A 15,918-nucleotide genomic window follows, 5' to 3' on the forward strand; every position below is an offset into this window, starting at 1 on the left:
AATATTGGCTGCAACACACTCCAAAAATAGTTGGGAGAGAGGCATGTTTCACTGTGTCACATCAACTGTCCTTTTAATTACAATCTGAAAATTAAGCTGGTACTAACTGATACTAACTAGATTTGCATGCAAAATATTTGTCCAATCTTGCTTGATACAAGACTTGAGCTGCTCATCAGTCCATAGGCATTACTGTCTGATTCTTCTTTTCATGATGGGTCATACATTTTCAATAGGAGACAGATCTCCACAGGTGTCAATAAAAACACACTGTTGTAACACAAGCAGAAATAGACTTTGCAATGTCTTGATATAATAACCATGGACTTCCCATAAAAGTTGTCATCTTGATTGCAGTATATGTCTCTGTACACTCCCAATATACTCATTTCGTAATGCAGCGGTAGACTGTGTTAAATGACAGCGGTTTTCTGAAGTGTTGATATGTTTAACACCACAGGATAATGTTTTTTTAATGCAATGTCATCTAGGGACTCAAAGGTCTTTTTTTTTATGTCAAATGGACTTAGAATGCAATTAAATGCAAGACTAAATACCTTACAGTATTTTTCATAAGGTGTTCAACAGGTGGTGAAGGCAAAGTGCTGTACAAGTATTAATCAAACTTAAGAACGTAATCAAGAAAACAAAAGGACAAATAAAAGATTTCACACCCTCAAATGCATCTTGACTTTTCTTGAATTTTTAGATATTTAGTCAGATAAGACAAAAATACTCACTAAGAATTTATTTATTTATTTTGCTCCATGAATGAATGAGGTATTTAAACATTGCTTACGATTTAAAAACGGGGAGCACACCAAAAGAAACTCTGGGTTTACTGAAAAAACCTGGTCCCGACCTACATAATGCTCCCGATTAAGGTTATTTGTAATTGTTTGGAAGTATTTTCTTTTTTTGTTTTTGTTTATTTAAATAGAAGTTAAATGGAATTAACCAATCAGATGGCTACCATTAACTGTTTCAGGGTGAGTAAATTATGACAGAATTTTCATTTTTGGATGAACTGTGAACTAGAAGGTTACATATCCCTCTATGCATCTTTTAGGGGTAGATAAGGTACAAAGTTGTCTCTTCAAGGGTACTGCCACAATGACAAGCTGTTGTATCCCTAAAGGTAGAAATTTGCACATATTTTATATCATGTGGTTATTTTGGGGACATGTCCCCAGCCTTACATTTTTAGTCTTGTAATATTGAAAAGCATATGTAAATTGTAGAATAGGCCTACATATAAAATATAAATAGGTATGATGGTGAATAAACAGAAAATGAGAAGATGCTATACTATTTGGACTATCTGGACTTGTAATAAAGTACACTTCAATTGAATAATACATACCCGAGAAAGTGTAAAAGGTATACACATGATATCATCCCATGAAACTTTAATGAACCAATAAATACCAGCATGATCACTGTATAATATTGTCATGTTGTAGATTAAACTATAATTTTCGTTTAGATAAATGTGAATTATTTTAGCAATCCTCATTTCCAGCGGTGAAGTTATAGTATTTCTTTTCTTGATTGTACACACAGTTTCAAGAATAAATTTATATGTAAGCATTATCCTATCCATCAAACTGGAAAGCATGGTTGTTCTTGTTCAGACTGACACAGCAGTCAAAGTGAATGGTTAACCATACTCCAGTGCCAATGGTGCTATTTGGCATTAAGTGCCTTGCTCTGGGCCACACTGATGGTGTAGAGCTGGATGGTTCAGGACTCAAAACCATTTCACGCGTGAAGGGGAAGGGAATGTCTATAAACCTCCTGTTACCAATCTCAATTTAAATTAATTTATTAGGACAATGCAAGATTTGTAATGCACTGTATGTATGTAATTATCTAATGAGTGGATGCACCATGTTGTGAGCTTTATGCTAATGATGGTTAAGGTATCAGAGATGAGAGAAATACCTTGACCTTAGATACTGATGAACTATTAAGATATGACCTTTAATGAACTTCCCCTGGAAATGTTTTAATAGACTTAAGTACCATGTCTTCATATTTAGACTTGGAAGAATAGGTATAGTTCACCCAAAAATTTAATATTTATTTACATTTTAATTACCCCAGGCCATCTTATATATAGATGAGTTTTCTTTATCAGAAAAGACCTGGAGAAATTTTGAATAACATCACTTGGTCACCACTGAATCCTTTGGAGTGAATGGGTGCCATCTGAATGAGAGTCCAAACAGCTGATAAAAACGTCACAATATTTCACAAGTAATCCACTCGCATAACAGTCCATCAATGAACATTTTGTGAAGTGAAAAGCACTGTGTTTATAAGAAACAAATCCATCAAGGAGTTTTAACTTTAAACTATCAATTCTGTCCAAAATATGAGCTGAAATGCTTCCTATGTCTTATACTGTTTTTGCTTGTTAACAAGGCTTAATCTGTGCACATTATTCTCAGTCAAGAGTCAGACAAGATTTTTTTTTTGGTAGATTTGTTTGCCTCCACTCGTTTAATAAGCAACGTCAAAGATGAGTCAGAAATGAACACATTATTCGGTTGATCATAGTTCTGTACCAAACCACTCGTGTTCAGACTGTCACGTCTTGTAATGTCCACTAGAGGACAGTCCTGTAATCTGATGAACCTGCGCTCAAACAAGAACTACAGGTCCTTCTCAAAAAATTAGCATATTGTGATAAAGTTCATTATTTTCCATAATGTAATGATAAAAAATAAACTTTCATATATTTTAGATTCATTGCACACCAACTGAAATATTTCAGGTCTTTTATTGTTTTAATACTGATGATTTTGGCAGACAGCTCTGCTAAAAACCCAAAATGTCTGTCTCAAAAAATTAGCATATTTCATCCGACCAATAAAAGAAAAGTGTTTTTAATACAAAAAAAAAGTCAACCTTCAAATAATTATGTTCAGTTATGCACTCAATACTTGGTCGGGAATCCTTTTGCAGAAATGACTGCTTCAGTGCGGCGTGGCATGGAGGCAATCAGCCTGTGGCACTGCTGAGGTGTTATGGAGGCCCAGGATGCTTCAATAGCGGCCTTAAGCTCATCCAGAGGGTTGGGTCTTGCGTCTCTCAACTTTCTCTTCACAGTATCCCACAGATTCTCTATGGGGTTCAGGTCAGGAGAGTTGGCAGGCCAATTGAGCACAGTAATACCATGGTCAGTAAACCATTTACCAGTGGTTTTGGCACTGTGAGCAGGTGCCAGGTCGTGCTGAAAAATGAAATCTTCATCTCCATAAAGCTTTTCAGCAGATGGAAGCATGAAGTGCTCCAAAATCTCCTGATAGCTAGCTGCATTGACCCTGCCCTTGATAAAACACAGTGGACCAACACCAGCAGCTGACATGGCCCCCCAGACCATCACTGACTGTGGATACTTGACACTGGACTTCAGGTATTTTGGCATTTCCTTCTCCCCAGTCTTCCTCCAGACTCGGCACCTTGATTTCCGAATGACATGCAAAATTTGCCCAAAAGTCCAGTGCTGCTTCTCTGTAGCCCAGGTCAGGCGCTTCTGCCACTGTTTCTGGTTCAAAAGTGGCTTGACCTTGGGGAATGCGGCACCTGTAGCCCATTTCCTGTACACGCCTGTGCACGGTGGCTCTGGATGTTTCTACTCCAGACTGCTTCCTCAGGTCCCCCAAGGTCTGGAATCGGTCCTTCTCCACAATCTTCCTCAGGGTCCGGTCACCTCTTCTCGTTGTGCAGCGTTTTTTGCCACACTTTTTCCTTCCCACAGACTTCCCACTGAGGTGCCTTGATACAGCACTCTGGGAACAGCCTGTTCGTTCAGAAATTTCTTTCTGTGTCTTACCCTCTTGCTTGAGGGTATCAATGATGGCCTTCTGGTCAGCAGTCTTACCCATGATTGCGGTTTTGAGTAATGAACCAGACTGGGAGTTTTTAAAAGCCTCAGGAATCTTTTGCAGGTGTTTAGAGTTAATTAGTTGATTCAGATGATTAGGTTAATAGCTTGTTTAGAGAACCTTTTCATGATTTGCTAATTTTTTGAGATAGGAATTTTGGGTTTTTATGAGCTGTATGCCAAAATCATCAGTATTAAAACAATAAAAGACCTGAAATATTTCAGTTGGTGTGCAATGAATCTAAAATATATGAAAGTTGAATTTTTATCATTACATTATGGAAAATAATGAACTTTATCACAATATGCTAATTTTTTTTAGAAGGACCTGTATATTGTTCAGTGTAATAATTATTCAAAGAATTCAAATTAATTAAAATCCCTCAATCTTGCTGAACACTTTACCAGACACACCTTCCTGACAAAATGCTCGTTTTGATGACTGCTTATCCAGATTTCCCAATATATCTTATATCAAAAACGTAAATTTAATATAGAGGACGCCAAGGTCACATGACATCCCTGTTCTAGTCCCTGAGCTTTGGGGAGTTAAACGACCTACTTATAATTAATTAGGTAGTGATTGCACTTTTGTGTAACGTGCTGCCTAATTTTAGAAAATTAGGGTCATAGTAGTTACTTAGTATAGAATAAAAAGGCAATGCACCATGGTGTTCACCTCCTCCAGTTGTTTCAATTTTTATTTGGGTCAATCAGTGCATTCAGGAGACTTTCATAAATCCATTTAGTGGAAGTTCAAACAGTTCTTGATAGCATGAGCTACTTTTGGCCAGCTGATAAAATAACAATTAGCATTGTAGAACCAAGATAAAATTTGACGGTGCTGACAAACAACATGGTCTCCTGCAAACTTCTGATTAAAGTTGGTAGAGCTGTCTCTGGAAAGTTGTTTCACTTGTGGACAGGAAAGAACAAGCCCTTCTCATCCTTACCTTGAAATCACCATTAGTAATGTGCAAAGCAAACAATATCAAACCTTCTTCAGTCTCTCCTTCTTCACCCTCCCGCTGGTGGGTGTTTTTAACCACACCTATTTCCTCCATTGTGAGAAGAACTCTCCAAGAGCAACATCACTCCTGCATTGCTGCCAATGTGCACTGTGCTTCTGTGGCCTGACTGTAAACCAGGCCAGACTGCTGAGCTGTTTCTATGGTGCAACATCAGAGGCTTAAGAGTCACTGCACGCAACCAATCAGATGGCTTGTGGGGGAACCGTGTGGGCTGTGGTAGCTAAGAGAGTGAGTTTGTGAACTTACTTTTGTTTGGTACAGAGAGGATAACTTTCCTAGAAGAGCAAAGGAGAAGGAAACTCATCATAGGAGAAGAAAACTCATCATTTTCAATGGAATGACGACCGGTTTCCTTTGGCTGCAGTCTCAGCGTGGACATTGAGTCTTTGAAGCTATTGAGTTCAGTCACTTTCACTTGTATTGTTATAAACCACTTTCTTCATGTTTTATGGGTGGGAATTGAACATAACCACGAGGAAGACTTCACTCTGAAAACAGGCTCAGTAAGAAATAGTTTTTGGCATCTGCTCAGGACAGAACGAAAGTTGTTCTGAAAGCTGTAGAAAAGAAAATTCAGTTGGCATGGCAGATAATGTTATTGAGGAGACCGATAACTACCCTGGCAAAGATGAGCTGGACTGGGGCTATGAAGAAGGTAAGGATTCAATAAGAGAATCATTGGCTAATTCTCCTCTTTGTGAAACATGAAACTTTATTGTCACACCCATGATCAGGACTTACTTTGAAAACAACCCCGTCTCAGTTCGCCTGAAATACATAAATATACTACAGATTCTTTAAATACAAAGACAAAATTAGACAACTGTGATCTGTGACCACACACAATGCTGACGGCTTCAGAACTTTTTTTGAATATGCACTCTGTATTTTTAACTTGTAACGTGCATAAATAAAAATAAAAAATAACTGCATAATGCATGTTTATTATGTTAAAAAAAAATTATTTAGACCAAGATTGTTCTTTTTGTGAAGAGAGTCTTTTTTCCTAGCTTTATTTCTATTACTTCTAACAGTGTTCATCTGTATATAATATGTATTCTTTACTTGTGGGATTATAGATCAAACACATGCAGTGAATAGTCAAAGAAAAGAAAAAACGAGTAATACATATAGACATATAGGTGAGATGAAAAGCAGCAGAGGGGAAAAATGAGCACATCCTATCCCCCTGTGTCTGCTATTCCTGTTGGACTCCTCAGTAATGACTTTGAGGCACTGGAGCTCTGGTTGACTTTATTAAGTTTCAGCATTGGGACAAAAAAAATGGACCACTATTTATTATCTAATATTTTATGTGTGAATTGACACAAAGTATCATGATGCAAAAGTTTGATTGTTGCAAAAGTTTCAAGGTTTAGCAGCAGGCTCGTGGTTCATGAACAAGGACCGCAAGATAAGAATGCTTTGATAACTGCATTAGAATAAAATGTTATCACCATTTAAAGGTTGATTGAGTCATTGTTTTTGTCTTTTGTGCATGAATTCAGGTGTTGAATGGGGCCTTCTGTTTCCTGAGGCAAATGGAGAGTACCAGTCCCCCATAAACCTTAACTCTAGGGAGGCCCGCTATGACCCGTGGCTCCTGGAGGTGGGGCTTAACCCCAACTATGTCGTTTGCAGGGACTGTGAAGTCATCAACGACGGTCATACTGTGAGGATCATGCTCAAGTCCAAATCAGGTATAACATGCTGAACGTTCACAAAAAAATGATAAACATTATTTTCTCCTCTTTCTGCCTTGTTTACCAACGTCATTCAAAATTATACTTTTTTTCATTTGAATACCAAAATAGTTTTTTTTTTTAACTACTCTTGACTAAAGTTCCCAAAAGGACAGAAAACAACAAAAAAGTACCATAAAAGCACCTAAAAAGAACTCCATGTAACTTTAGAGCAGATTGCATTCTAGCATTAGAAAGATAGTAAATGTGGATTGTAAATATGAGTAAATTAGTGGATTATTGCTACACTTATTTTTTTAACCCAACCGCTGGGTTGAACATGTTTGGTCATATGTTGGGTTGATTTTTTTCCAGTGATGGGTAGTTTTTGTTTTACACAGGCATTGGGTTAGTGGCTGGGTCAATCTCACTAACAGCTGAAACTACACTCAAACCCATGAAACAACCCTATGTGGGGCTACTTCAGCCCAGCCACTGAGTTAGGCAGAGTGCGGGCTTTTTGCATCCTCTGCATTTTTTAGAGTGTAAAACATCTTAAAGTGCCCTTATTGTGCCATTTCATGCAGTGTGTAAAGTAGCTGTATGTGAATGTAAACAATCTGCAAAGTTGAAAAGCCGAAAGTGCACGATAAATTAAGTTATTGTCTCCCAAAATAAAGAATCGACTCTGAACAGGTGAAACGAGTCGTTAGAAATTCGAATCGTCACAGGCTACACGTCACGGGGCAACACATTTCCATAATCCGTGCCTATGTTCTAATTCAGTATCCTACTTATTTGGACCCTCTACTCCAATGAATCACAACCTGTAAGTATGATATATAATAGATGTTTATATTTTTTATAAAGCGTTCAAAATTGAAATGGGCAGATCGTTTCCGACACGCGCTGTACGCCGTAGACCAATCACAACAGACTAAGCCATCTGACCAATCAGAGCAGGTTTATGGAAAGGAGGGGTTTAGAGAGACTGGATCTTTGAACTGCTTTAAACGAATCATTTGAGAATCTCTGGAAAATGAGGTGATATTAAATGCATATTTTGAGAAAACAAAAGCATTTTTTTGACCTTTTAGACTCCCAAAACAATATTAGGAACCGTAAAAATTGTATAATGGGACACTTTAAATCTTACTTTGTTCACACAATTTCGTTTGATTACAAAAGATAATAATAGTTCAGAGGTCAGGTGCAGGGTTATACTTAACTAAAACTAAAAGAACTGGGTAACACTTTAGACCAATTCTCACTAAGTGGGGTGGAATCACGGCTTTGAGAAATATAAAACATACACAAACAAAACCAAATTAAACCCTGCGGCTTGTGATGATACATTGATGTGTAAAGATACAAAACCATCGATCTGTGCTAGAAACTGAACAGTATTTATATAGTTTTTACCTCTGATTTTCACCGCAATGTCTGAACTGTCCTGAGCATGTTCGCCTCTTCTTCAGCCTGCGAGTGATGGGTCTTCTTGCTTTACAGCAGATCGCAGACTTATAAATGCATTACCGCCACCTATCTCTTAAATGGACCATTGACACTCTATCTACAATCTCAATTGGGATTGTCAATGGTCCACTTGAGAGATAGGTAGCAGTTAAAAAATATCAGGCATTATAACCGCCTTGGATGTGATTTATCCATTTAATGGTTGCCCATTATTTGGAACATCAGGGCAATTAAATAATGACAGAATTTTCATTTTGGGCTGAGCGATCTCTTTAAACAAGATCTCATTAGGGTCAGGGATCTGTAAGAAATGGGACCCAAATGCAGAATGAGCAGACAAGGGTATTTTATCAACAAAACATAGACTGGAACAGCTGGGGGAATTTGCAGTGAAACGGTTCAAACAGATGGGCAGGGCAGACAATACGGGCAGGAGGGATGACCACAGAGACGGTCCAAGATGACCACGGGCTTGAGCACAGAGGAAGCAGCTCCAGAGGAAGGGCCAGGCAGACACAGGAAACCCGTAGCTTTAAGTGAAACTCAAATGTCACCAGTCTAGTCGCCAGGTAGAGACTCACGAGACTTGACACGTGAGAGAGGTGAGCTGCTTCCAGGCAGTGGGGTTCAGTGGCCAGGAAATCTGAGTGGGGGCAAGACAGGACAATACACAAAACAAGACTAGACTCAAAACACAGACAATAGAAAACAAAGAGTGAACAAAAGGCAAAATAACCAAAACTATCCAAAGAAATAAACCAGTTTAAAAACAAAAAGCCAGGATCCAAAAAAGGAACTGCACTCTCAAACTGAGTTAATGAAACCCTAAATCAAAAAGAGAAAAACAAAAACTAGATTAGGATGTGCACATTTAAAAAACAAGAACTAGATAAAACTAAAAGGCCAAAAAGGAACCGAGGATATAGACTAACTAGACAAGAGATCAAAAACAACTTGAGCAAGATCAAAAGGATAACTTCTGGCCCAAGAAGCAGGTAAACACCAAAAACGAACCAGCAGAGACACAAGGAAAGAGAACCCGATATATAGAGCAGTACACATGAGGATCAGGTGAAAACGATCAAGCAGACAAGGGCTAAACAAGGGGGCGTGACCAGGGGTAACAAGGAGGTGGGACAAGGGGAGCACGTGGCAGAACCGAACAAAGACAGAACCATGTGCTTAGACACAAAACAAACAAAGAAACATGGAACAGAGACAAGATGGACAGGACTGTCAGGGCAGGATCCTGACAATTAGTGGCATCACAAGATGTTTTGCTTTTGTTGGTCACAGAGAGTTTAAATGACATACATCTGCTGTCTGTGAGAAACCTATATGTACAGTGAGCTTGTTTTGTCATTTCATCCTGTTCTCTTTCCTGTGAACTTTGTAATGCCATTCAGTTGTGACTGGGGGTCCGCTCCCTAGTGACCATGAGTATGAACTGAGCGAGGTGCGGTTCCACTGGGGCAAAGAGAACCAGAGGGGATCTGAACACACTGTCAACTTCAAGGCTTTTCCTATGGAGGTCAGTGTCACTCCGCCAGTTCTGGCCATATCATCAACTTCTCTTGTTGGTTCTCTCACTTACTCACACTCTCTGATGTTTAAAGGACAGATTAAAACAAGCCTGCTTCACACCACACAAATAAACAGCACATATTTATTTTGGGGCGTATATCAACAGGCCACAGTGTTCACTCTGCAGAAGCAATGCAAGTAACACCAGCACATCAGCTGCTGTATCCATTTGACTTATGAAGAAGGAAGTCTTTTTAGCTACAAAACCATAAACTGGGAGCTCAATCCAAAAACAACAATACCACATGCTCTAAAGTGGGATTTATCATCAAGTGATCTATTCAAAACACCTGGCACCTGCTCTCCTACTTCTGGTCTTCTGTACACAATGAGAAAGATAAGGACACACTTTTAACGTGTTACCATACTTTTCAACCTGTTAGCGAAACTGCGAGTCAAACGAGTCTTTTAACACAAAACAGAATTGGCATCCTCACCTTCATAATTTGGCATACTTTGCAGTATATGTTAATTTCAGAGTTAGGGTCAAATCACTCAATTAGTAATAAATATCTCTCACAGCTTCATCTAATCCACTGGAACTCTACATTATTCAATGGCGTGGAGGAAGCCATGGGCAAGAAAAAAGGCATTCTTATCATCGCCCTGTTTGTGCAGGTATCACACTTCACCACATGGAGGCCATCATACCAGATACAAAACTACCCAAAAATGTTGTGTAAATAAACGTGGTATTAGTGGTGTAAATGTAGAAGACCTTTCAGGAAAAAGGCTGTTTTTTTGTGTCTTGGAATTGTGTGACAATGGTGCTCTAATTTGTTCTATGCAGATTGGGAAGGAACATCTTGGGCTGAAGGCCATCACAGACGTCCTGCAGGACCTGCAGTATAAGGTGAGCAGAATAAGTATAAGTGGCTCACCAGAGACTATAGCCAAAAATACGACTCATATACTTGTGACCTAAAATTTCTTTTTGTGTGTGTGTGTATACAGGGAAAGACAAAAATAATTCCATGTTTTAACCCCAACACATTACTGCCTGGTAAATTCATAATCTGTTATACTGATATTTGCATTTTTATATTTGATCTTTGCTGACAGTATCTTGATATAGGCCTATGTGTATCTGTGTGTATCTAACTGTCTCCATTGGTTCGTCTGCCTCCTTAGATCCTCTCTTAAGAGATTACTGGGTGTATGAGGGCTCTTTAACCACACCACCCTGTAGTGAGAGCGTCACCTGGATTCTTTACCGTTACCCCCTTACCATCTCTCAGATGCAGGTAACACCTCACAGCTATAATTAAATATTACTATTACTCAAATATGTATGTAATATAGTGGCTAAATATCTGGACTAGGAAAATTGATATCTTTGCTCTATTCAAACATAATGATAAGTTTATGTAGATTTTCTAAGCATATTGCAGCTGTGCTTGGAGAGTGTTTATGTGTTCCGTATTTCAGTTCTGTCATTTGTGATAGTGTTTTTTTCTTAACAATATAAACTTGTAGGTTACTCAAAGCGTACATTAAGTGTAACATTATTTATGTCTTTACTGCCACTTTTTACTTCATCAATTCAGTTCAATGTATCCTTGCTGGGTAAAAATATATCTTTCAAATATCAAAATCTTGCTGACCCCAGACTTAAACTAGTGCATAATGCCTCTTCATTTGTTAGAACACTAATTTATATAAATACGTAAAAGGGGAAATCATAAACCGACTTGACGTGACTTGAACAGGGTGGGGTTTACCACAGTGATATACATCATAAGTTAAAGAACAATATGCTGTTTGTCTGGAACTGCATTATCTTTGATCTCAATGACTGGCAGAGCAGGGGTACTTTCAAGTAAACGCCAGTCATATATTGATTTTGAGGTCAAGCATGAAAGCAGGTCAGGGTCTTGTCTGTGTTTGATGACTATAACATGTTTGATATTAATTGTTTCCATTTCAGATTAAGTCAACATGCAACACTGATATGTTATCCCCGTTTTGTACTTATACAGGGTATCTGACCCTGCTTATGTCATGGCTTCAAACAAATTCTTCAGAATATTATAAAAAGAAGTTACAAGGGAGAAATAATGGTGAAAAGGAGGAAAAGATACTCTTGCTTTATCATTTTTGCAAAAAAGCTCACACCCAGGGTCCACATTCAACACTCCCATAAGAAAGTAAAAGAATGGAGTTGCATATCGCTTGTCACAATACACATTTTTCAAAGCAGCTTTAAAGAAAATCAAGATGTTAATGTTTATAATGTCTTCTTAAGTTTATGCCTTATAGTTGCATTCATCAGATTAGAGCTGGTCGATAATATAGTTTACATTTTATTAAGTTTATTTTACACAGTACAGCTCAACGTGGATAATGTACCGTATAAATATATTTGTGACCCTGACGTCCAAAAAACCAATCAAAAGGGTAAATTTTTAAAAATTGAGATTTATAAAAGCAGAATAAATAAGCTTTCCATTGATGTATGCATTGATGATGTTAGGATAAGACAATACTTGGCTGAGATACAACTATTTGAAAATCTGGAATCTGAGGTTGCAAAAAAAATAATAATTAGAAAATCACTTTTAAAGTTGTCAAAATGACGTTCTTAGCAATGCATATTACGTATATATAAAAAAATTACGTTTTGATATATTTACAAATTTACAAAATATCTTCAAGGAACATGAACATGATTTTACTTTGGCATAATATAAAAATTTTTTTGACCCATACAATGTATTGTTGGCTATTGCTACAAATATACCTGTGCAATTTATGACTGTTTTTTTTATGTTTTTTTGTTAATTCCGGGTGAATAAACAGGTGAATACTGGCCTTCTTTCAACTAACATTCAACCCTTTTCTCTGTCCCAGATTGAGGAGTTTCGCCGTCTCAGGTCCCATATTAAAGGAGCAGAGCTTCCAGAAGGCAATGACGGGATGCTGGGGGACAACTTCAGACCCACCCAGCCCCTGAGTGACAGGGTGGTCAGGGCAGCCTTCCAGTAAAACCCCCACTGCAGGATCCATTTTAATCAGCCATGGGTAACTTGTCAGGAGATTGTATGCTGTTCTTTGTTTATTCAAGCGGAGCGCCCTCATTTGAGCATAATGCGATGGCTTATGTATGGCTTCGGCTCCTCTTTGTAAAGGAGGAGCTAGATTAGGCTCCTCACATTAGCTGATTAAATGTCTCATTGTCTAGGTTGAATCAAGAGCCCACCTGGATTTTCAGAATGCAAACCTGTTAGTACTTCCAGAATTAAACAAAACTGAAGATTCATCTCCATGTGACCAATAACTATACAAAAGCTCCTGCTTAGTGTGCAGTGGCTTAATGGAAATAGGCCAAGTTCTCTTAGCAGTATTAGCATCACTATACAATAGCGTGCTGCAAGAGTTAGAGAAATAGAGTAACCCACTTCCTTCTGATCTAGGACTAGCTGCAGAATTGTGTATAGATCTGTCTATTTCTAGAGCTCTCAAGGGGACACCTGGGTCTGCCTGCACTGTTCTGGACTGTCTTGCTTTATAAGCAGTGCTTTATCTGCCCATATTCCTCTATTGATTCAGATGAGATGACTGGAGAATGCAATTTTATTGTTTATTACAAACATGCAGCTTTTTGCTTCACAATATTGATGGACTGGAGTGGTGTGGATCACTTGTGGATTATTTTGTTGTTTTGATCAGCTGTTTTAGACTCTCGTTCTGATGGCACCCATTCACTGCAGAGGATCCATTAGTGAGCAAATTATGTCATGTTAAATTTCTCTTAATCTGTTCCAATATAAATGGCCTGAGGATGCGTACAGTTTCAGCAAACTAAATTACTTTTAATATAGTTACTTATAATAATGTTGAGCAGAGCTACTCCAGCACTCTTCTCACTTTCAGCACAAATTAACAGTTTTCATGTTTGTTTGAAATTGAAATGAAATAATGTTATTCACCTCAGATTTGGATCATAAAATTGATTCATACAAGCTATGAGCTGTAAATACCACAATAAACGAACTCTTCAAACACGGAGTAGACATCATTTATCACTTCCTACATTTTATATGAAAAATACCCAACTAGGTCAAGTATGTTGCAATCATCTTCAAACCATGAACTGTCAATAAATGAGACTAATATCAGGATGTAAATTAGCTGAATCAGTACTAACGAGTAAAACTGATGTCAACAGATTAGGCAATAATATGCCTCCTCACTAATTGCATTTGAAAGACCTTCTGACTCTCCTCTAGGCAAATTAGTCATGTTAAGACCGTTTTCAGCTACATGTTTTTCTTTTTTTTGGCGCACATACGTATTTATATAATGACACGTACACCCATTTTCCATTGCTCTTACATTTTTTAATTCTCTCCCCACCTCTCTCCTATACACCCCCCCCCCCCCCCCCACACACACATATGAACACACTACTTCCTCTGTGCTAAGTAACAGAGAACACATGCATGACAAACTGATGGATGCACAGTGAGATATTGTTCAGGTGTAATAGATATCTAATGGTCACATGACTGCCTCACAAATCAGCAATGTGTGATTGACATGTGAATTAGGGATCCACAGATCCTTATTCTCTTCCGATTTAAACAGTCCTGTAGAATTCTGAAAGTAACGGTAAAGCCTTTTAAAAAACTGTGTGTGTGTGTATGTGTGTGTGTGTATGCATGTAGAGTTAATTTTTTTTTTTTTCAGAGATTAGAATGATGAAGAACTAGAGATGAAGGCTCTACAATGTCCTGGCTAAAGTGAAAGTTTGAAAGTTCATCACTTCCTGTAGAGTTGCTTGGGCATTGTTTTGTAGTTAACCGTCCTGAGTATGGCCCTGATGTGTGCAAAATGCTGCTTTTACTGTTCATTTTAAAACACAATTATACTGGATTTCATGTAAACGCATGGAAGCTAGTGAGTATGAAGAGAAGCCTGGTGATAAGCTTGTATGGAAAAGTGAAAGAGTATATTAACACTTGATGAATATTGTTATAATACTGCAATTAAGAAGTTTAACAACAATATGTTGCATGTGTGTAGTCCTATAAATGTGGCTTTATAGGAACATCATACTACACAGCACAAGACTGACATGTAATGTAGGCAGACCAGTTCCATACACTGTTTGATTATTTCTGATATTCTGATAAATAATTTGACATTATCAGAATCAGTTAAGTCATATAAATGTCTGTACATTGAATGCTTTTAAATATTAGCACTGAAATAAATTAATTCTGTTGAATTAACTGATTCAAGCTACAAAGACTGGATTCATGGGTGTAATTTTTTTCTTTAACAGATGAACGAACAGAATATGAAGGACCATATAGTTATATTGTTTGTTTTAAATGTATTTTGATAGATAGCTGTATCGCTTAGATCTGCAGATTCAGTGCTCAGCAGGTGGCATACAGCAGTTTAATAGATAACTAGTCTATTGGTCTTTCATTATCTTGCTTTACAAAACTTTTTTAGCAATGCTGTACTTTTTTTTGTAGTCCCACAAAAAGAAACACGATTCATTGACAGATATGTGTCTGTATGTCATATTATTTCTGAAACCTGAACAACCACAGACTCTGCTGTTCTCATGGGAAACCACGTTTAGGTGAAAAGAACTGATTATGCATACCTTGAAAACCTCTTGTCATCATAACAACTGACATGTAATTATGTATATATAATATATATATATATATATATAATTTTGTTTTGTTTCAGTTTTAATAATTTTACTACATTATCCTAAACTTATTACAGTAAATTTCCAATGCCTAATTTTCATTTAATTTATTTTATTATTATAGTTATTTTATTTCTGCTTTAAAAATAACATTACTGATGTTTCATCAAGTGACCTATTTAAAAATCTCTGACAGCATGCTGTCATTTAGGGCGTTGACATGAAGCAAACTTACTGATTTTATTGTAATCGCATTACCTATTCCACTGATCCACAAGGAAATATTAACATCCCCCATAGCAACTAGCATATGCAGCTCCACCCAGCAGCTTCAAAGCTTCTAAAACAATATTGAAGCAAACTGTTTGTCTTCTGAATACAGAGGATCCACACCTGTTTGTTTGCATTGAAAAGGCATGTAATTGTGGTAAACAGTAGAAACTGTAGAACAGAATACCATGGTAAGATCCAAAGTACCATGGCACATTCACTATCATGGTACATTATGCAGCACAATGTTTTTTTTCTTTTTCTTACCAACACTACCATTTCACACAAGTCACATAAGTAGTTAGGCCTAGT

At 37.5% G+C, this 15,918-nt stretch overlaps 1 protein-coding gene across 1 annotated transcript; it reads left to right on the forward strand.

Moving 5' to 3' along the window:
• The first annotated feature begins 4,967 nt into the window (after window positions 1–4,967).
• LOC132096578 (carbonic anhydrase-related protein-like) lies at window positions 4,968–14,903 on the forward strand. Its single transcript, XM_059502022.1, has 9 exons — window positions 4,968–5,578; window positions 6,432–6,623; window positions 9,488–9,612; window positions 10,188–10,283; window positions 10,456–10,518; window positions 10,620–10,668; window positions 10,797–10,909; window positions 12,516–12,686; window positions 14,355–14,903. Exons 1-8 carry the CDS (start codon window positions 5,506–5,508, stop codon window positions 12,648–12,650), a joined length of 846 nt encoding a protein of 281 aa, XP_059358005.1. The 5' UTR covers window positions 4,968–5,505; the 3' UTR covers window positions 12,651–12,686; window positions 14,355–14,903.
• Window positions 14,904–15,918: the final 1,015 nt, after the last annotated feature.

Source organism: Carassius carassius, chromosome 20, assembly GCF_963082965.1.
Source record: "Carassius carassius chromosome 20, fCarCar2.1, whole genome shotgun sequence".
Taxonomy (NCBI): domain Eukaryota; kingdom Metazoa; phylum Chordata; class Actinopteri; order Cypriniformes; family Cyprinidae; genus Carassius; species Carassius carassius.

What these genes read in the sequence shown, in the direction of transcription:
- LOC132096578 (XM_059502022.1), top strand. Translation starts at nt 5,506, where the DNA reads ATGGCAGATAATGTTATTGAGGAGACCGATAACTACCCTGGCAAAGAT. An exon ending in GGACTGGGGCTATGAAGAAG is followed by an intron (nt 5,579 to 6,431) that starts GTAAGGATTCAA and finishes GCATGAATTCAG; the next exon opens with GTGTTGAATGGGGCCTTCTG. An exon ending in CCCCAACACATTACTGCCTG is followed by an intron (nt 10,669 to 10,796) that starts GTAAATTCATAA and finishes CTGCCTCCTTAG; the next exon opens with ATCCTCTCTTAAGAGATTAC.